Genomic DNA, 21,122 nt, shown 5'->3' with positions numbered 1-21,122 from the left:
TGGAGCCACCATATTTGTGGCTACTGCATTCTTTACTACAAGCATTTCTTATAGCTCCAAGAAGCATGATATTTGCACCAAGATTCGCCGCCTTATTTATGCGGACTATTTTCGTTTCGGGTTTCTGTGGCGCCAAGTTGAGCAGTGACGTAGCAGCTTAGTTGGGGGGGTCACGTGACCACACTAAGCTGTGACATATGTCACACAGATCATCTGCTCTCGCACATGTATGCCACACAAGCAGCTGCAAAACACGTGCAGCGACAGTTGCCATGGCTAGCTGCAGCTGCCGATATGCTTTGCCGGTACGTACATGGCGGAGGTCTGGAGTTCACTCACCTCGCTATAGATCTGGTGTGACGTCACTACAACTTTTGCTGCCCTTCCTCTAGAGCTATGTCAGTTCTGTATGCACTAGTGATGGGCCTCGAGTGGGAGAATGAGCATGTAGGTATGCATTGGAAGTCAATTAAAATATATTTTAAATGTTTGTTGTGTCCGGCCGTTGATGTGGAGTGTCCTTGCATACAGGGGAAACCCACAACAAACTTATTATAGCCTCAAAATTTGATAGCACTGCTGTTTTAGGAAGTGTACAAGTATAATGCTGGAGCAGCAAGTGCAGGACGAGGTTGATTGGTCAAGCAAAAAAGAGCCCTTTGCCCTGCAGTGGGCGTCCAGGCTGAAACTTCATATGCAATAGGATGGATCGAATAGGATGGAGCGCTCGTGCTGTGTGCCTCCTCTTTGCTTTGTGTCTGTGTTTATCCCCGTGCTCCTAGTTTGCTGAACCATCATGAAACTTCATATGTCTCAAACTCAATTTCTGTATCTCATATGCATGTTGTGTACACTAATGGAACACATCAAGTTATAGACGGTGTTTCAGAAGGACCAGAGAGACCGCAGAACCGATACGTCTTTGGTTTATTGTTGACAGAACCAGAATAAAAAAAGTACAGAGCGTGCCCCTGGCCACTTCTTCTTTCTCGCCCCCGAGCTCCATCTTCAATCTGTTTTCTACATCTTCCCGCCGGCCAGATTCAACCGAAGCAACCTTCAAGCGAAGATAACAGTTGAATCGGCCTCTTGACTAATTTGCCTTCAGGTGTACGAAGCAAGCATGTTCTCACTAGTCCACCCTTGCCTGGGAAAATCTTTTCGACCTTGCAGAGTTTCCACTGAGTTCTTTTTTGCCCTTTTCCAAGCAAAAGTACATCTCCTTCTTGTACATTTGTGTGACGCTCTATTTTTCTACTGGCACACTTAAGCTCTCTCAAGTACTCCTTTTTCCATCTGGTCCACCATGTTGTCATTGCCTGTTTTCTTGCACTCCAATAATTCAGCAAACTGTATTCTCCGAGTCTGTTTTCTTCCTGCTTGTTCATTGCTTGCCTGCCTCCTATAACGTTCGTCGGTGTGATGGGTTGTGGCTCGTTAGGATCGTCATACACATAAGAGGCCGGTTGTTAAGTACTCCTTCTGCTTCAACAACCACAGTCTGTAGTTCTTCATCCAAAAGTCGAGCACCTATAGTTTTTGCCATGAATGTCTTAAAGCTTCTGATCAGTCTTTCATAAAATCTTCCCCACCATGGAGCTAACTCTACAATAAACTTCTATTTTATTTTCAGATTACTGGTGTACTGTTGCACCCTTTCATCTTCCATCTTCAATATCTTGTTCATCTCTTTCTCAGATTTCTTGAATGCTCTTGCATTATCACTGTAAATAGTTGTACACAATCCTCTTCTAGCTACGAATCTTCGGAATGCTTGTATAACCGCTTCTGATGACATCCTCTTGACCAACTCCAGTTGTATGGCTCTTGTTACTGCACACGTAAATATCACAATGTAAAACTTCGTAATTTTTTCGCCTTTCTCCACTCGAGCATTTAGCGGTCCAGCAAAGTCTATACCAACTGTGTCGAATGGCCTCATCTGTGTTATCCTGTCAGCTGGTAGTGGTGAAATTTCTTGTGCCATTGGTCTAGTATTGAATCTCCTACATGTGATGCATTTCTTTATCACATATTTCACCATATGTCGGGCACGCACAATCCAAAACTTCGTTCTTAGATGTGTCAGTGTTGCCGCAACGCCACCGTGCATTGCCACTTGATGCGCGTTCAGAACTAGGAGTTCTGAAAAGTGACTTTCTCTTGGTAAAATAATAGGATGCATCTCATCAAAGCTCAAATCACTCTACTGAAGCCTCCCTTTTACTCTTAGGACACCTTGATTATCTTCAAAGATGTTCGTGCCGTACAGATTCATGTTGTCACATATTTGTGTCACTGCATTTTGTAGCGTTTTCTGCTCCATCTTTGTCAGCACAAACTCTGCCTTGTCCAATTCTTCTCCTGTGAGCAAACCTGTTTTCCTTTTTTTTCGTCGGTTTCCTATATAACGCATCACCCACGCGGTAACTCATAACGCTTTCCTGTATGATCCAAACCTGCTCACATCAATTATCTTTTCTTCACTCGTGGTGGTAGTTAAGCTTGCCACAATCTTTTCTTCGACTTTGTTTTCATCACTGTCCGATTCTTGCGTGATGTCATAATCAGGCCTTTGTTCTTCATTCTTGATCCACGTGGGGCCTTTCCACCATAATTCACTGTCCAGCAAACGTTTCATCTTCATCCCCCTTGTCATCAAATCCGCAGGATTTTCATCACTTTTAACATAACCCCATTGACTCTCGTTGGACTTGCTCTTAATTTCTGCTGCGCGGTTGCGAACAAACAGATCTTTCGTCTTGTTAGACTTTATCCAGCATAATACAATTTGAGAGTCAGTCCAGAATTTCACATTCCTTAGTTTTCTGATAAAATTCTCAGTTATATAACTGGCCAATCTGACTGATATTGTGGCCGCCAACAACTCCAATCTTGCTAGTGTAATCTTTTTCATTTGAGCGACTCTACCTTTTGCAATGATTAAATTGGCTTCATTGCTTCCATCGGAGTATTCTGTTACAATGTATGTTGCTGCACCATACGCCATTGGACTCGCATCGGAGAACACGTGTAGAGTCTATGCTTTCACTTTAGCTTGCCTGTTGTCATAGCATCTGTTAACGGTGAAGTCATCTAAGTGCTGAAGCTCCTCCGACCAGTCCTTCCAAGCTGATGTATAATGGCTTGGTAATGGGTCATCCCATTTCAGTTTATCCATCCAAATTTTTTGCAGCAATATTTTTGCGCTAACTGAAAATGGTGTCAAAAAACCTAAAAGGTCATATAGTCTTGCCGTGGCTTGCAAAACCTGTCTTTCTGAGAGTTGTCTCATGTCTGTCATTTCGCCATGTAGTGTCGGGAAAGCTCAACACGTCATCTACGAAATTCCATTTCAGTCCCAAAATCTTGATTTGTCCCTCTTTTCTTATCCCTCGATCCAGATCATCTTCTTCTTCATCAAATAGTTTTCTTAGTTTGGCGTCATTTGAAATTCATTTTCTTAAATTCATTCCCGCATTGCGAAAAATGTCTCATGCTTCTTTGTATATCTTTGTCGATGTCGAGTATTCGTCGGCTCCTAGTAAAACGTCATTGACGTAGATTTCTTTTCGGAGTTGCGCCACAACTGCAGGATATTTTTCTTCGAATTTATCCAAATGTCGATGAATTGTGGCTGCCAGAAGGAAGCGACTTGGCGTAGTTCCGAAAGTAACCCTCGTCATCCTCCACGTTTTTATCTTCGCGGCTGGCATATCTTCGCTGGGTATTCTTTCCCACCACAAAAATCGCAGTGCGTCTCGGTCATTTTCATGTATCTTGATCTTCAAAAATGCTTTTTCGACGTCGGCTGACATAGCAATCTTGTGATGTCAAAAGTTGATCAGCAAGCTTGTGATGTCGGGGTTTAGGTTTGGTCCATTTTTCAAGTTGTCATTCAAGGATTCACCTGGATTCTGGCTTGACGATGCGTCAAAGACTATCCGTATTTTTGTCGTTCGGTCCTTCTTAATTACTGCTTGATGCGGCATGTAGTATACAAATTTGTTCTGTATGTCTGATCCAGCATCTGCGACGTTTTCTGCTATTTCTTGCTCAAAGTACTCTCGAATAGCTTTGTCATAGGCTAGGAGCTCATCTTTATCCTTGCATAATTTCTTGGTCACCTGGATAAGCCTCTTCTCTGCAATGGTGTTGTTGTCGTCCAATGTCACGTTTTCCTTTCATGGTAGCCGCACTTGGTATTTTCCTGCCTTGAACTCCATTGTTTGTCGGACGTATTCTAGCACATGTTCATCGCTCATCTTTGTTGCTTGTTTCTCCTTGATGTCCATGTTTTCCAAGTCCCAGAATCTCTGCAGTTCGTCCACCGTCGTGTTAGTCTTGGCACTGACCTTGAGTACCATAACCGTTGATGATTTCATCGGCACACAGTGAAGTTCTACAGGACCTTGGACAGCACATCCCAATATTGTTTCTATTGCCATTACTTTTGGATGAATCTCGCAAATGCGACCAGTGAGTACAGTCCAGTAATAATCTGCTCCAATTAATGTAGAAGTTTCCGTATTTTTTCTCTCTTTGTCCGTCTTCTCGTTGTCATCAGCCAAACAAATTCCCATCGATCTTGCTCTTTCGTGTATTGTCAACGGTGGCGATGGTAGCACGTCACAGTATATAACTTCTATCTCCAGTGCCTCAACCGTGACTGGCTCCGATGTGGGATCCTTCCTCACGCTGACCTCGACGACTTCCATGTCTAGTTCCATCTCTCCTCCTCCAAATGATCCTACGGTAATCCTTTCGAATCTTTTTACCTTGCACGCTAGTTTTCTTGACAATCTTTTCAGGATGAATGTCCTCTGGCTCCCGTTGTCCAGCAGAATCCGTGCGTAGCACCCGCTGTCTTCTCCCTCTGTCCACGAAAAGGCTGTCTGCAGTAGTATGCACTTGTGTTCATCAAACTGCTGTGCGTGCATGTTGCAGGACTTGGTGGTGTCTAACCGGTCAGGTTGCGCGCTTTTACGCACTTGCTCAACATCATTACCGCTTTGCTGCTGTGCTGACTTTCTTGCAGGCGTACGTGGTCGACACATGGATGTCGCATGCCTTCCCTTGCATGTTTTGCAGCGTACGTTACTGCGGCATATCTTCGCCGTGTGGTGAGGTCTTGTGCATCTGCAGCATCTTCGCTCCCGTTGCAAGGCTTCTTTCTTCTCTTGCATAGTAATGCTTCTTCTGCAATCTTCCGTGTAGTGTCCAGTCATCTCACAGAAGATGCAATTTTTAATCGAGGTGCTTTGAAGGGTAGATGTTCTAGTCCACCTCATACTGTGCGGTGACTGGGTCATGTCGTATTTTTCCTCTCAAGTTTCTTCCCTGCTGCGTAGATATATCTTTAAAAACTCCATAATTTCTTTCAAACTGCTCGTGCTGTCTCTTGACGCTGAGTCCGATTCCGTAGTTGCTGGTCTGTTGTCACCTTTCTCTATCTGCTTCATCTTCATCTCAATCCTCATATCCACTGGTAGCGCAGATTTCACAACAGGAGCTATCACTGTGGCATAACTATCCACTTCCACTCCTAACGACTGCAGTGCTCGTGTGTTCACTTGCAACTTTTAGAAGAGTTTCTTCAACTTATTTACACCTTTGGGGCTCTTCACTGCTTCCACGTTTACTATCTCTTTTACGTAGGTCTCTCTTAAATGATCTTGTCGTCCGAATGTTTTTTTTCAAAAGAGCCACTGCATGCTCGTAGTTCTGATCAGAAAACAGTAAACCTTCTATGAGGGATGCAGCCTCCCAGCTTAGAGACGCCAGAAGGTAATTGAATTTTTGATTCTTTGGCATGTTCGCTCTGTTATGCACCGATGTCTCGAACTGATGCCAAAACCTTGGCAATGCTGTTTTTTTCCCATCAAACTTGATCATCTCAAGACGTGGCAACTTAACAAGCTCTTGCATCTCCGAGATTCGGTTAGTACCTTGCACTGAGCTCGCCTGTTCTGTAACTATTCTCGTAGTCAGTTGCGTCGCTTGTTCTAACTCGCGTAATTGCTCCTCTATTTTTGTCGTTGCAGCGACGATCTTCATCTCATAATGCAAAACTCTTTCAAATTCTGCCTCCGCAACGTCTTCTTCAAAGAACGGTTCAATCTGTTCGTTAACTTGTTTTAGCGTCTATGACACGCTCTTCATCTGATTTAGAAGCGTCATAAGTTGCGCTCAATCGGCGTCTTCTTCTATCTTCTTATCGATTTCGCTCGTAAGCGTTGTCACATTTGCTCGAAGCGTCTTCCGCTTCTTCGATAGGACCTCTCTATTCATACTTAAAACGTGTCTTGCCTGTTTATGTGCGTCGCCAACAGTCGTCGGTCGTGGTCCTTCCCTCGACGGTTCGTCCTTGAGCCAGACGCCGCTGCTTCGTTCTTCAACCCGTTGTTGCGAATGGGGTTGAAGTCTTTGCGTCTGTCCTCAGTTGGCAGAACACAAATAAAAAAATACAGAGTGTGCCCCTGGCCACTTCTTCTTCCTCGCCCCAAGCTCCATCTTCAATCTGTTTTCTACAGATGGTTTTGCTGTTTGTAAACTAACTGAAGTGTGCCAAATGGGCTACCCAAGAAGACTGCCAGTTCCGGTAATGCTTTTTTCAATGTTTCCAGTGGTGTATTTTTGGTGCTCTATTATTATTTCTGGTGTGTTCTTTCAGATGCGTTTAGAGAGATGTCCTAGCAACATGACACAACTCAATGACGTCGCTCGGTAGTGGTACAAGCAGGAACTGCAGTGACTAGGAGAAGAGTTGCTTGATCATGCAATTCGGCTTTTTGACTGGAGCTAAAGATGTGCCTCCCGTCACAGCCACTGACGTGGTTATGCATATTTGTTTTAGCACACACCCTTCCTACAAAGGTCCGCTGTAGTAGCACATCATTTATCCTGGCAAGGGCAGTCAGAGACCCGTGTATGGTGCAATGTCAGTGCACATTAAAATACACCAGATGCTCACCAACGCCCTCCACTCGGGTGCCTCTCATAATGACATTGTGATTGTGGGCCGTAAAACCCCACTTATTTCTAATAACCACACAATAAAATGCTTATTACTGCACTTGTGTCACATCGGGCAATTTCGATGGAGATTGACACTAACCAGAGTCACTTATAATATGAAGTGTTTGGTGTGACTGAAATAATATAAAATGTACTCATTATGTGATGATGTAAGGTGTGGCTGAGTCATGCAAATTACTATGATTTACTAATCAGTACAGAATTCATGAATTAAACTCTCAAGTTAAGTTGCCTGCATATACCATTCACTGTCACACAAAATGATAATTTAGCTTGAGTGTAACAATATGAGTTGGCAGCAACAACATAAGGGGTGAGTCATTTGTTTGCGCCGATGTGGACCTACTCTCGGGTTTCGCTCTCATGAAAAGCAAATGCAACGGCAACAAAATATAGGCACTTCAATGTATATTGTTCGGCGATCCAAGTTGCACGCGGATGCTTTAATGCCCCGCGTGTTGCTCCGAACAGTATGCACCACTCGCACGGTTACTAGAAACACATTAACCTGCACTTTCACCTTTTGCTATCCACTTATCTGCCACGGGCGGAAGATGATGGTGTTTGACGTGACCAGCAAAGAATGTCAGAGCTTGGAATATGCGGCGAGCTTTACTTATCTTTGATGAAGTTGGCAGAACACATTTGCGCACTCTTTTTAGGAATCCAGCTTTCTCGCTGATGGTTGCAATCCAGGTGCCTTTTCTGCCTCTATCTCTTGGGAAACAAAAAGTTTTCAATTGCGATAGTAAATTAACTCCGGATCGCAGGCTCCATCGTGGTCGCGAGTGCTTCATTGGAATAATTCTATCTGCAGAAAGAATCGAAACACAAGCAGCCGCAGCCAGCAGTGCAGGCTAAAACCATGCTAAAACAAGGTAGATAGGAAGTTTTCTAGGGTGCATTTCAGGTGAACGCAAAAATGTTGCCAGAGAACGGCAAACGCTGGTGAAACCGTCCGTAAAGAATCAAAGGGCACTGTCTTTTCTCTGTGGGTGCGTGTGCAGTTGCACTGAATGTTTCTCTTTTCGCAGCCATGCACATAAAAGCACGGTGATGGAGGTGAAATGGAACCGCAACGGCAACTGGCTGCTTACCGCTTCTCGAGACCACCTGCTCAAGCTGTTTGACATCCGCAAGATGAACCAGGAGATGCAGACCTTCCGGGGACACAAAAAGGAGGCGTGCAGTCAGTGGCTTTCATTCCACTCTCCTTCAATTTTGGCCGCACAGCAGAGCTCGGCATTAGACCCAATAATAATGAGAGCTTGAAAAGGCATGTTACTAGCAGTAATTGTGGTGTTCATGCGAACAAAGATAAGTGGACGAAAAGATAACTTGCAACCAGCAGGGACCTTTCAATAACGCGCCCGATGCTCTTCCGACTGAGCTACAACGGTAGTCATCTCATCGTCCACTTGATAGTGTATATACCGTATTTACTCGTGTAATCAAAGCATCTTTGCTTTATTTATTTTTTCTTTTTATTCAAGAAAAGTTCTTGAGGAGGGGTCATTACCTGGGAGAAAAAAGTCATGAGATTTATATCAACAAACATTTTGCGTGACGGTATTAATAAACTTGCTGTCCAACCACTGCTGGCCTGGAATTCAGGGGCAGTACGGCGGAGCCTCTATTTGAAAACTTTGCTCTCTATAAGAGGACATTCTCTTTGTTTCGGCCCGTAAAATGCATAAAAAACCTTTTTTGTAGCTCGAAGCTGTTCTTGTTTGCTCCGGTAACGAATGCTCATGGATCAACGCTGATCACAGTGTCATGCAGCCGCTCGGTTTCCATGCTCCAGTACATGTGCAACCAACTGTAATTTTAAAACTGGCTGTGTAGCTGGCCTACAACTTATTGTGCCCTGTGCAGCAGGTGTCGAATACAGTTTACTATGACAAAGAATGCAGCGGTGCGCACACATTGTGGTGGCGCACACACGTTGTAGGTGCACGTCGCGCTGTCGCCGTAGTAGACGCGACTGTGTCAAGCGCATTGGGCAAGTAAGTGACATGACAATCGAGTCATTGGGTGGACAAGTGACGTCATGTTTTATTGGCTGCCTCACTCTGTGGTGAGTGATGCAAACATGTCATTTTTGTTGGAAGTTTCTTGCCTTTTGCCGTTTTCTCGAATGAGAAATAATTCGCTCGTAACATTTTTGTTTCACAATGTTATGTTATTAGGCTAACTGTAGATGTAATTACTAGTACGTATATCCGACTCACGACTGAAGGCCACGGTCTGCTTCTGTATCTATTTCCAGAGTTTTAATTACTACTCCAATACACAAACAAAATAGGATACAGCCTTTAAGGCAACGCCTGTCTATTCTTCAGCTGTTGGAAATGTTTCGCTTTTTTTTTTATTAACTCCAACCACCCGCAGCGTATACGCTGAACGTAACGATGATATAAAACCAGCCGATTAGTCTTTAAAACAGGTGCGCGCAACTCCTCAGTTGACGAGAAATGCAGCAGTGCTACCTTTCAAAACCAGCAAAACTCTGACATTGCGGACATTTTGAAACCAGCAATATCAAATTTGAGCGAGATATGTAGAGGTTATGAGAAATTAAACGCGTGAGGAGAAGGGTCATCCAGGGCACTAAGCCAGCCTAAGCTCGCAAGGTCAGAAGTTCAAAATCGGTTGGAGGATGGTTTTTTTTTTTTTTCCAAGGGAAAATGGATTTTCAAACAGTCAAAAAAAGAAGGCCAGGCAATTTAAGTGTCAGATGAAGTTGAGAGCTGATAGGTGGTCAGGTGGTATTCTACAGTGCTAAAAAAGTGCACTAGCATTAACACAGCAGCGCAGCATGTAATGACAAAATTCGGTTCGAATGCAGATGCCGGACTATTCCCAATTGTAGATTTGCTTAAAACGCATGACAGAAGGATCCTTTGAAGAAAAAGAGGAGGTCTGGGGTGTGGCCCCACTGGCGACCACCTGCCAGTAATGTACTTCCTCACCAGAGCAAGATTAGCCACCCTGGTGCAGTACTTGGCCACTATCTTCCATGACTACAGCAATTAACCCTTGGCCCTCGCTCCCGAGCAGCTACGAAACAACAGTCCAAGGCGGCAGTCAGACCTGCGAAGCAGTGGAGGGTGCTAAGAATCTATGGGTCTGGACAGGTCGCCATTGGAATGTGAACTTGGCTACCTTCAGCACTACAACGCTATCTAGTGAGGTTGGTCTAGTTGTCCTATTCGAGGAACTAGAGGGTGTTCATTGGGATGTAATAGGGCTAAGTGAAGTTCGGAGGACACGCGAGGCTTATACAGTGCTGAAGAACGGACACGTCCTATGCTACCGTGGATTAGTTGACAGAAAAGAACTAAGGGTGGGGTTTTTTTATACACAAGATTATCACTGGCAACATAGAGGAATACTATAGCATCAGTGAGAGGGTGGCGAGTATTATACTTAAGTTTAACAAAAGGCGCAAGATGAAGGTGGTACGGGCCTACGTGCTTATATGGAGCCATGATAATCCTTTAATGGAGCGCTTCTGTGAAGATGTAGAGTCAGCCATTAATAAAGTAAAGACACAGTATACTATTCTGATGGGGGACATTAATGCCTAAGTAGGCAAGAAACCGGCCAGAAACCATGCAGTATGGGGAATATGACACCGGCTCTATAAATCCTAGAGGGGAGTTATTAGTAGAGTTTGCAGAACATAATAATTTACGGATCTTGAATGCCTTTTCAGAAAACAGGCTAGCCATAACTGGACAGTGCGAAGTCCTAACTGTGAAACTGAACAATAAATAGACTTCATTCTGTGTGCACACCCGAGCATTGTACATTGTACAGGATGTAGAAGTAGTTGGCAAGATCTGATGTAGTGACTATAGAATGGTACGAGCTCGTATTCACTTAGATTCAAAAAAGCAAAGACAAAAACTGATACACAAGAAATTAATTATTGAACTAGCGATGAGATCGAAACTACAGGAATTCAGGGTTCTGAGTCAGAATAGATTGAAGGCACTAAATGCGGTAACTGACATTAGCGTTGATACAATGACCGATAATCTCACTACTATTATCAAAGAGTGTGCAATGGAAGTCAGAAGTACAGTCACTAGACAGGACACTGGCAAACTAGTATCTCAGGAGACGAAAAGTCTTATTAAGAGATGAGAATTTAGGAAAGCCTCAAATGCAACCGGCAAGATAGAGCTAGCTGAGCTTTAAGGTTAATCAATGGGCGTACAGTAGCTGACGTCAGAAGGTATAACTTCGAGGGAATTGAGCAGGCTGTAAAAAGCGGCAGAAGCCCAAAAGCTGCAAATGCAAACTGGTGCATAGGCAAAAATTGGATATTGGAATTGGATATTGGAATTGGAAATTGGGAGGTAATGTCATAACCAATATGGATAAGATAGTCGAGGTGGCGGAGGAGTTCTACAGAGAGTTGTACAGAAGCCAAACCAACCAGGATGATATCGTGAGAAACAATAATAGTCCAGAGGAATTCGACATCCTACCAATAACGACTGGGAAAGTAAGGAAAGCGCTAGAAGGAATGCAAAAAGGCAAAGCTGCTGGTGAGGATAATGGAACAATGGACCTCCTGAAATATAGCGGAAAAATTGTGTTACGAAAATTTGCCACCTTTAAACGAAGTGTCTCTTGACGGGAAGGGTATCAGAATCTCGGAAGAACGCCAACATCATTTTAATTTTTTATTTTATTTATATTTACAAATACTGCTGGCCAGAGGCCAAAGCAGGAGGGGCAAGATAATACAGCTATCATACACATTTCAAAACAACATCAACAATAAAGAGAGTAAAAAGTGGAAAGCGTGACATACTTATACAAAAGCAACAAAAAGAAAGAGTGGGGAGGGAAAAGAGGAAATAGTTGGAATAGTTAGAAAAACAACTTCAAATTTCAGCGTAAATAAGATCGGGAGAGTGAATTCATAAGAAAGGAGACGTCAAGAGCTTGAAAAATTTCAGGCTGATCAGCTTGCTGTCCATTCTCTACAAACTACTTACAAAAATAATAGCCAATAGAACTAGGGCGACATTAGAGTTCAATCAACCAAATTACCAAGCATGATTTTGTACAGGCTACTCCACAATATAGCATATTCATACTATCAATGAGGTAATAGAGAAATGGGCGGAATACAACCAGCTCCTATACATAGCCTTCATAGATTACGTGAAAGCATTTGACTCACTCAGGACATCAGCAGTAATGCGGACACTACGGAATCAAGGCATCGAAGAACCCTACATAAACATACTGTTTGAAACCTACAGCAGATCCACAGCCACCATATTTCTCCATAAAGAAAGAGACAGAATTCCAATAAAGAAGGGTGTAAGGCAGGGAGACATGATCTCTCCAATGCTATTCACAGCATGTTTACAGGAGGTATTCAGGACCCTAGATTGGGAAGAGTTAGGAATAAGAGTTAATGGAGAGTGTCTTAGTAACTTGCAATTTGCTGATGACATTGTCTTGATGAGTAACTCAGGGGACAAGTTACAGCTCATGATTACAGAACTGGACACTGAAAGCAGTAGAGTAAGTCTGAAAATTTATATGCACAAAACTAAAATAATGTGCCACAGCCTAAGCTGCAAACAGTGCTTTGTGATTGGTGGAGAGACGCTAGAAGTAGTAAAGGAATATGTGTACTTGGGACAGGTAGTAACTGCAGAGCCAAACCATGAGAGTGAAATAACTAGACAAATAAGAATGCGATGGAGCATATTCCGCATGCATTCTGAAATAATGACTGGTAGATGGCCACCATCTCTCAAAAGGAAGGCATATAGCAGCTACATCTTGCCAGTACCTACTTGCAGAGCAGAAACCTGGAGGCTTACAAAGAGGGTTCTGCTTAAATTGATGATGATGCAGCGAGTGATAGATAGGAAAATGATACGTGTAACTTTAAGAGACAAGAAAAGAGCAGAGTGGGTTAGGGAAAAAACCGGGGTCAAGGATATCATAGTTCAAATCAAGAAGAATAAATGGAAATAGGCCTGGCATGTAGCGCGTGGGCAGGATAAGCTTTGGTGATAAAGGGTAATTGACTGGATTCTCAGCTGCGCCAGAGTGTGCCAATTGACATTTACTGCGCCATCCTGGTAATGTCAATGGAAATTGCACCAAACTGAGCCAAAGTTGGATTTGGGAACGTTTTTCACTGTCAATAGCCACACCGGCATGTTAAAATGTGTGCAGCTGTGTGCTGCACACATTTCAAAAATGTGTGCAGCCACCAAAATCACAACCACGTATCTAAAATTATTCCACTGAATAAACAATGGTCACAAGTGCATCTCAGCCAATCTTCGATGCTCTACTTGGTGCTGATGCAACTTCTGCTGTGCAAGTCAGCTCAATGGCAAAACGTGCCCTCCGCAGCTAGGGGCTCGTGACTTGTTGTCTAATCGGTATCGTGTAACTGTGGCGGTTATTCATTGGTGGACATCATCCATTCTTGCAACTCAACTGATAGTTCGTTCAAAGAGCCGTGCACGTAACTAAAGCAATTTTTACGAATAACTTCACCCGTGTCGCCGGTGAACACGTGAACGGTGGGAAGGCATCGACCCATTTCTTTAATTTCATTTTATCTATGCATCTTCATTCAGAAGAGCTTTTTCGTAATTCCTTCCACCAGCACATCCGTGTTCGTAATCGCTCTTGCTGTAAATGCCCCTAAAAGACCGTACCTTTTCTAGCTTGTGAGTGCTAGGGTCGAATTCAAATTTTTCGCGTCCTTTTTTAAGAAATGTCACCTCATTAATAAAAGCATCCCTCCTGATCGGAGCAGCCGCAATTATGTTTTAATATGCGCAGCTTTCAGTAGCGGGATTATTGCTGATGGCTCTGGTGTCGGAAGGCTCACTGTGAAGCGGCTACGTCATGTTACACGTCCACCCCCTGTTTTCCAGGGTCAATAGCTGACGGTCAAACAATTGCACTCATTGCTTCACGCTGATTTGTTTTGGGAGGCTGCGTCGCTCGAAGAGTGCGGTCGCTGGTGCTCGCTATTACCATGCATCATGAGACTGCTCGTAAACATTATGTGCTGTTAATGTCTGCTTCGCATTCAAATAACTAACTACATGAAATCGCATCGGCACTTGGAGTGGCCATAGTTCCTTTAAGCAGCGTCATGTTGATTTACGCTACATTGGGCCCAAAAGATCTAATTTGATGTCATCCGCGAGGAGCACTAGCTGTGGGGTAGCCGTTTTGAAGGTCCACGCACTCATCGCACTCACAAAAGATTTGCTGGATGCGCTGTGTTCAATAACCGTATGATGACTTGGATGACTAGAGATCCCCGGAACACCTTTTGCATGCCACTGCTCGCACAGCACAAACAGTGCGTACGTATGGACCTCGGAAATGACGTGACAATGGTGTGGCACCCTTGCGATCAAAGCTCAGTGCACACCCCCTCCAGGAAGCGAAGCACTTTTTGCAGTCTGCTCACATTGAGAGTACAACACATAGAATGGTATACAAGCCGTCTGTGGTATACCTTTTTGTGCATTGACATTAAAGCACTCACTTCCATGAGCAAAAGTAGTTTGATGTAAGGGATAGTTAGATTGAGCTGAGTGGGATATAGTTGGGATGGAATCCAATGCATTGAGGTTCAACATTTATGGTGTTCTTTGGACATGAAGGTGTGGAAAGTGAAATAACTAATTATATAGAGACTTTGTTGTGTCGATATTCAACTGTACACAGTCAAGAACAGAGTGAATACAAAAAACACTGCCCCGCCGCGGTGGTCTAGTGGCTAAGGTACTCGGCTGCTGACCCGCATGTCCCGGGTTCGAATCCCAGCTGCGGCGACTGCATTTCCGATGGAGGCGGAAATGTTGTAGGCCCGTGTGCTCAGATTTGGGTGCACGCTAAAGAACCCCAGGTGGTCGAAATTTCCGGAGCCCTCCACTACGGCATCTCTCATAATCATATGGTGGTTTTGGGACGTTAAACCCCACATATCAAACAAAAAACACTGCCATATGTGGCATACATGTTAGCTGGTATATTGCAATGCCATGGCACATTCACCTTCTAGGCACCAAAGTTCATACATTTGTTTTGAAAAAAAAAAAAAAAAGGAAGAAAGCCTACATTTTTTAACTCTAAATCTGAGACAAATTTATTAGCATTACAGTTAAACCTGCTTATAATGGACCTCTATATATTGAACACCTCGATATAACAAAGTTTTTACATTTCCTGCCATTACCCCATAGAAGCACATGTATTTGCGACCTCTATGTAACAAATTAATGGTGGGAGACATCCTTGATGTTACAAATTTTCGCCACGAACAGTCTACGAATTTCGCCCTGGGTTTTGTCACTTTGGCACGAGAATGCATCTTCCACAGTTGCCACGCCGCTGCCAAAGCCGGCGGCCTTGAGTACGGCGTGCTCGTGGCCCCCGGCGACTCCCACGCGAGAGTGAGCACTCATTATTTCGTGCGTGTGTGCACGAGACAGGCAGGTGGGTCTGCGCCTCATGAACCGGCATTGCCGCTGTTTTTTCTGCCGCAGGTGAATGTGCCCTCCTTCTCTCTCTAAACATAAAAAAATCAATTTTTTTGGTGGCAGTGCCACGCTTTTGGTTTTTTGGTTAGCAGCACATATGTGGGGCTGCACTGCATATGGAGGGCATTTTACCGAATAGAATTCCATGATATTGTCGTTTGCTCTTCATTTTGGATGACATGCGAGCGTCAAGACGTAGTTTCACTGCGTGCGCATGGTGTGACCCCCAATGACGTTCAGCTTAGTGTTTTTTTTAAATGCAGACAACCGTGTCGTCACTACCGTGGGGGATGTCAGATTAAACGTGGATGGAAACTCTCCGAGACCACGGTGACAACGACGGATCCTCAGAGGTGGACTAGTCACATGCTTTCGTTTTGCGCTGCGCCGCAAGTTCGCGGGACTGTAGCCTTCGCGATTAGCCAATTAGCTCTGGCAACCACATAACCGCGTGTTAAATTCAGTGCAGTGACTGCAATAGCAACAAATTGTACTGTCGTACGAAGTATAGCTGGCAGTCTACACTTTTGTATTCCATGTTGCAAAACTACAAAACGCTGGTGTCAGCAAATATTGCCGCTCCGGGGAGAAGTGCTGTTTTCAGTCTCTTTGCTTTGAAAGTGCACTGATGCTTGCCGAGATAGCACGCACGTCAGTGATAGCGATCGCGCCCTTAAAATCAATGCTTATCATTGCTATTCAAGCGACACCCCCCTCCCTGTGTTTTTTCATGTTCGTTCAAGATGGGTGGTTTCTTTTCTGTTTGAGCACTCGACAGCAGTTCTAACGCGCAGGGAGATGTTATCGTATGCGCGCTTCAGGCGATTGAAATGGGCCGGCACATTTGATGGCTCCTTCAGTAACGCTCGCACGCTTTTACTCGCTCATAAAGATTATGATGCGTGGGGGCATGTTATCAATTTCGGCTTGTTATGGAACATGGTGGCGATAGCAAGAACTCATCTAGAGTGTTCATTTAATTTCTACCACAATCATAACTCAGTGTTTTTTGCTAAATAAGTGTTATCTAGTTCTGCATTCAGTTTCCTTTTTGTTTAATGTGTGCATTTATTTTTCTAGTTTTCGCACCAAACCTGCATATAACGAAATTCTCTTTGTAACGAATCTTTCTGGAAATTTGTCAACTTCCTTATATCCAGGTTTAACTGTACCTGGGAAATGAGGCATTTCATTTTGGCAGATGTACAAAATGAAATGCACGGTGCACAGTGAGTGTTGTGGAAAACATGCCCCGGGACGTGCGGAGCATTCCCAAAGAAGTTGTATTCCTCCCGATGAAGCATGCGACTGTAGTGTGGTGGGGAGAGTGCAATGTTTTCGTTGCGGCGGATGTCAGTTTACTTACAAATGCTATGTCCCATGCCATACTGCCCCACCTGCAGAAGAGTGCATTCGTTGGCTTTGGATATACTCTGGGAACAATTTTTCTGAGCCTGCAGCTCTTTTCCAATAAGAACAAAACTGGTTCTGAATACTATATTATAAGGCTGAGAGGTTATGTAACACACGAAAATCAACTAGAAATGTTATGTCAGCGTGTATCATTCATTGAAATGAAGCATTATTTTAAGAAGAGTGTGCCACCAGCAAGTGAAGAGGCTATTCCCGGTACATGCAGGCTTGGCATGGCACCCAATCCACGAGTGCCTGTTCGCCAGTGGTGGTTCTGACGGTGCCATCATGTTCTGGATGGTTGGGTAAGCCACCCTTTCCCTACATCAGATCATTTACAGCATCTTCAAGTGGCCCATTAAAGCACTTACATGGGTGAAAAATGACTTTTACATGAAAGTTCCAAATGAGCTGTACTTAGTGGTGCTCATATATAAAATTTTTGTTTTATGTTTTTTCATGGATAATCATTGCACAAATCAGTAGGATCACAGGCTGTTTATACATGTTTCAAGTGCATGTAGAAATTTTCCTGAGGAAATTTCAGAATTACATAAAGAAACTGTGCAAAAGATAAACCTTATAGCCCCGCAAAATTTATACTACACAAGCCTTCCTTCCCAAGATTAAAATTTCGAATAAACCCCCGTAAACCAAAATACCAGAATGCACAAAGAACATTTTAATGCACGTTAATAAGACACTAATTAGTAGGTACGTCTTCATGCTTGTTTTCTTTTTTTTCTTTGCTTGAAGCGCATCACAGGTATGAAAACGTTAATGCACGGCTCCTCAGTCACCCAATTATACACTTGACCAGAATACTGCTGCAGAAGTGCATGACTTGAGTCTTTTCTTTTTTAACGCTGAGTGGGGTTTTTAGCTTTTATATTATGTTTTACGGTGTCACAAAGGTTGCAAAATCAGCACTTTGCTAGATCATGTTGCTAAAGGGCTGCATTCACACAATATTTAAGGCTTTCCTTGTTTGGGACAATGCCAAGTGCACTTGGTGATGTGCTTGAACTACTGAGCAGCACCCACACAGACATGATTGTGGCCAGTGATGGTCATGACAATCACACATAATAGCACTTTCAACACATGCACTCACTGATTTCCAAACATTGCATAAACAGTCAAGGCCAAATGTCTCACTATGGCCTGGTAGGCACACTGTGCTGACACAACACAACCAACTGCCCCTTGAGGATGTCATAAATGCATGCGAATATGGTTAAGGTAAAAGAAAAAAAAAAACGCATATCCACAGGGTGAATGATAGAGAGTGGGGCGAAGCATCCATCCGTCCATTCGTTCTTGCTTCCGTCTGTCCATGCGTCCGTCAGTGTGACCATTCGTGCGTCCATCCGCCCGTCCATGCGTGCATCTGTTCGTGCATCCGGTCCCTGCAATCATCCATGCATCTGCCCCTCCGTCCGTCCATGCGTCCATCCGTCCGTACAGGCATCTGTCTGTGTGTCCGTTCGTCCATCTAGTCAACACTCCAAGTACCACCATCTTGCATCTTTTCATCATATATGCGTCAGTCTGTGTGACCGTCCATGCGCCCATCCACCCGTCCGTGTGTGTGTCCGTTCCTGTGTCCGCACATCCATCCGTGCGTCCGTCCCTGCGTCCGGCCGTCCGTGTGTCCATCCGTCCGTGCAGCCATCCGTGCTTCCGTCCATGCATTTGTCTGTGTGTCTGTTCGTCCATCTAGTCAACACTCTAAGTACCGCCATCTCGCATCTTTTCATCATATATTCTGCATATAGAAGCACCGCCATCTGCGGACATTCTAAGGACTAAACGAGAGGTGGCACACGCACACTTTTTTATGGCTTGCGCTTCGTGTCTACTTCCCACCTTTAACCTCCTTGAGTTCATGGTATAAACTAGTTCACTGTATTCATGGCACTGCGGCCCAACGCTCGCTAAACCTTTCTAAAACCAAGGAGGTTACGCCCAGCGAGTATAACCTAGCAACCATTTCTTGTCAGGTAGGGCTCAATGTATATGCCAATGGCTGCTAATTGGACATGAGAGACAGGAGAATTTGGCTTTTAATTAACACGCACGCTGCAAATTTTTTATTGTTCAACAACGCACAGGAGAAATCTCCCACCGGTATCACCTTGCAGGTCAAAGCGTAAGACTGGTTACGCATTAAGACTACTACGAGGGACAAACGGGTGCCGCTTTAAGGAGCTTCGCCCTTAAAAAAATGAGGCACTGTGCTGAAATCGACTGGGGAAAGGCACATGTTCTTGCTGGAGAAAAAGGACTGTCATAACGTCTTTATCATAATTCACTTGTGATGCGAAACACCACGCACTCTCAACTGAAACAATAGAAGTCTACCATCAGTGTATGTGTACTGTCTGCATGATATATGCAAGCGTGCATAAGGCAAACTGCTCAAACGCTTTTTCATTTTACTTGTGAAAAGGTTCCCCTGTGGGAGCCAAAACGTTTTTTGTGCATTTAAAATACACTTTGATCGGTGCCTCTTTTTTTTAACCTTCACCATGTCTCATTCCGACCTGACGGGCTTCTGTCAAACGGGTCTAGCAGATTACGCAGAGAGCCACCCACATGGCGTGGATGAGCTGGTAGCTGTCGCCAGGTTGAGGCTGGGGTCGATCTTGCTGACAGTATTCTCAAAAACCGGCATTATGTTGCTAGTGCCATCATGTTGAACTCTGGCTGTATTATTTGTTTCTGCCTTTGGGGGGATAGTGTGTTGCAGTGATTAGCCAGCAGCGACACCGTGGAAGAACCATACAGGCTACGGCTCCATTTTCGTGTTGCAGCTACCTCCCTCACTTTCTGTCCAGCCTGGCAAGATTATTGGGTTGCGGCATCTCTACATTCACAAACCGCTGACTACCCAGGAAAATGGCTGAGTACTCATAACATTGCACCACTCGACGTCGACAGATACCAATGCACATGTGTCATCAGTTTTCTGTGGAGAACAAAGTAAAATAGATAACAAAACCCACACGGTCTCTCATGTGCGTCCGCCTAATTCGGCTCAAAAGCGAAAGTTTCTTTTACGTCGATGTACCAAACCTCTCCCTTGAAAAGCTTTCTGCAACTAACATGGTTTTTTATTGCCTCCAGGATCAGAGACATCCGGCACCTTAGTTTGCTTTGCAAGCCTTGGCACCTTGGACCAAGGAATGATGTTGTCTGGTGGCATCACAAGTTTTGCATCTGTGGCATGATGAAAACGTCATATGATAACGTCATCGTGTGATGCTTATTTTTTGCATCACTTGCATTGATGCCAATGTAGAAAACTGGTCCATTTTCGCACTTGAGGAGGTATTTAAGACTGTCGCCTCAAATGTGGCTGACTGTTGTCCTGCCTGAAAATTACTCCGCCTGTTCTGATTTATCTACCTGCGAGTGGTGCTTCTGCAGCTGAACATTTTTGCCAGGTTTAATTCCTAGATGCCAGTCTGTCTTTTCTTGTAATTCGAAGTTTCTCCTGCCCTTTTTTTTGTTTCTATTAGCTAAGCGAAGCGCTTCTAATACTTCATCTCACAGAGGAGACAGGGGCATGGTACTCTCCACTGTCATAGCACACCAGGATGACACGGCAGGGTTTGTCGGCTCTCCATCATTGCACCAAAAAACACTCATGACATTATCATATTGTATCACATACAATGCAACAGTACATTATAATGTACCAACTCGGCCAATCTGCAGTACTCAAAATAGGTTGTCAACAGAGATGGATTTGTTAATCCAAGATGCAGCACAGTGCGTTAATCACGGGCTTGCAGACCTACAGGAAAACTTCACAAGACCGACCGAGCGTATAGTTGTCGTTGCAGCTACGATGATAACTCAAAAGACAGAAGCCAAGTGCACAGGATGCCTGCCAGAGTAGCGGGTCAACCTCTCGTGCAGGCCTGAGAGCATCTGACGTGGCAAGCCAGCGGCAGACAGAAGCATGCTCGTGGCAGAGGGGTCTCCCGCTGGCAGCCAATAAGGACAGGTGAAGCACGGTGACATGTGGCAAACGAACATGTTCAGACACGTGTCTTTGTGCAAGGAAAGCTCACGCACGGACTGCATCAGGCAAGAATGGCTGGC

The 21,122-nt window shown here is 44.3% G+C and overlaps 1 protein-coding gene across 1 annotated transcript in view; it reads left to right on the top strand.

Annotated features, from left to right (window-relative positions):
* Positions 1 to 21,122, top strand: part of LOC142794484 (pre-mRNA 3' end processing protein pfs-2-like) — a 69,149-nt gene that overhangs the window by 8,543 nt on the left and 39,484 nt on the right. The window contains exons 2-3 of the mRNA XM_075885902.1: positions 8,073 to 8,227; positions 17,236 to 17,314. Coding sequence (XP_075742017.1) covers positions 8,095 to 8,227; positions 17,236 to 17,314 — 212 coding nt within the window. The 5' untranslated portion in view covers positions 8,073 to 8,094. The remainder of the gene's footprint in view (positions 1 to 8,072; positions 8,228 to 17,235; positions 17,315 to 21,122) is intronic.

The sequence above is a fragment of the Rhipicephalus microplus genome, unplaced genomic scaffold (genome assembly GCF_043290135.1).
Source record: "Rhipicephalus microplus isolate Deutch F79 unplaced genomic scaffold, USDA_Rmic scaffold_435, whole genome shotgun sequence".
In the NCBI taxonomy this organism is placed as follows: Eukaryota; Metazoa; Arthropoda; class Arachnida; order Ixodida; family Ixodidae; genus Rhipicephalus; species Rhipicephalus microplus.
This window is presented reverse-complemented; position numbering and strand designations above follow the sequence as displayed.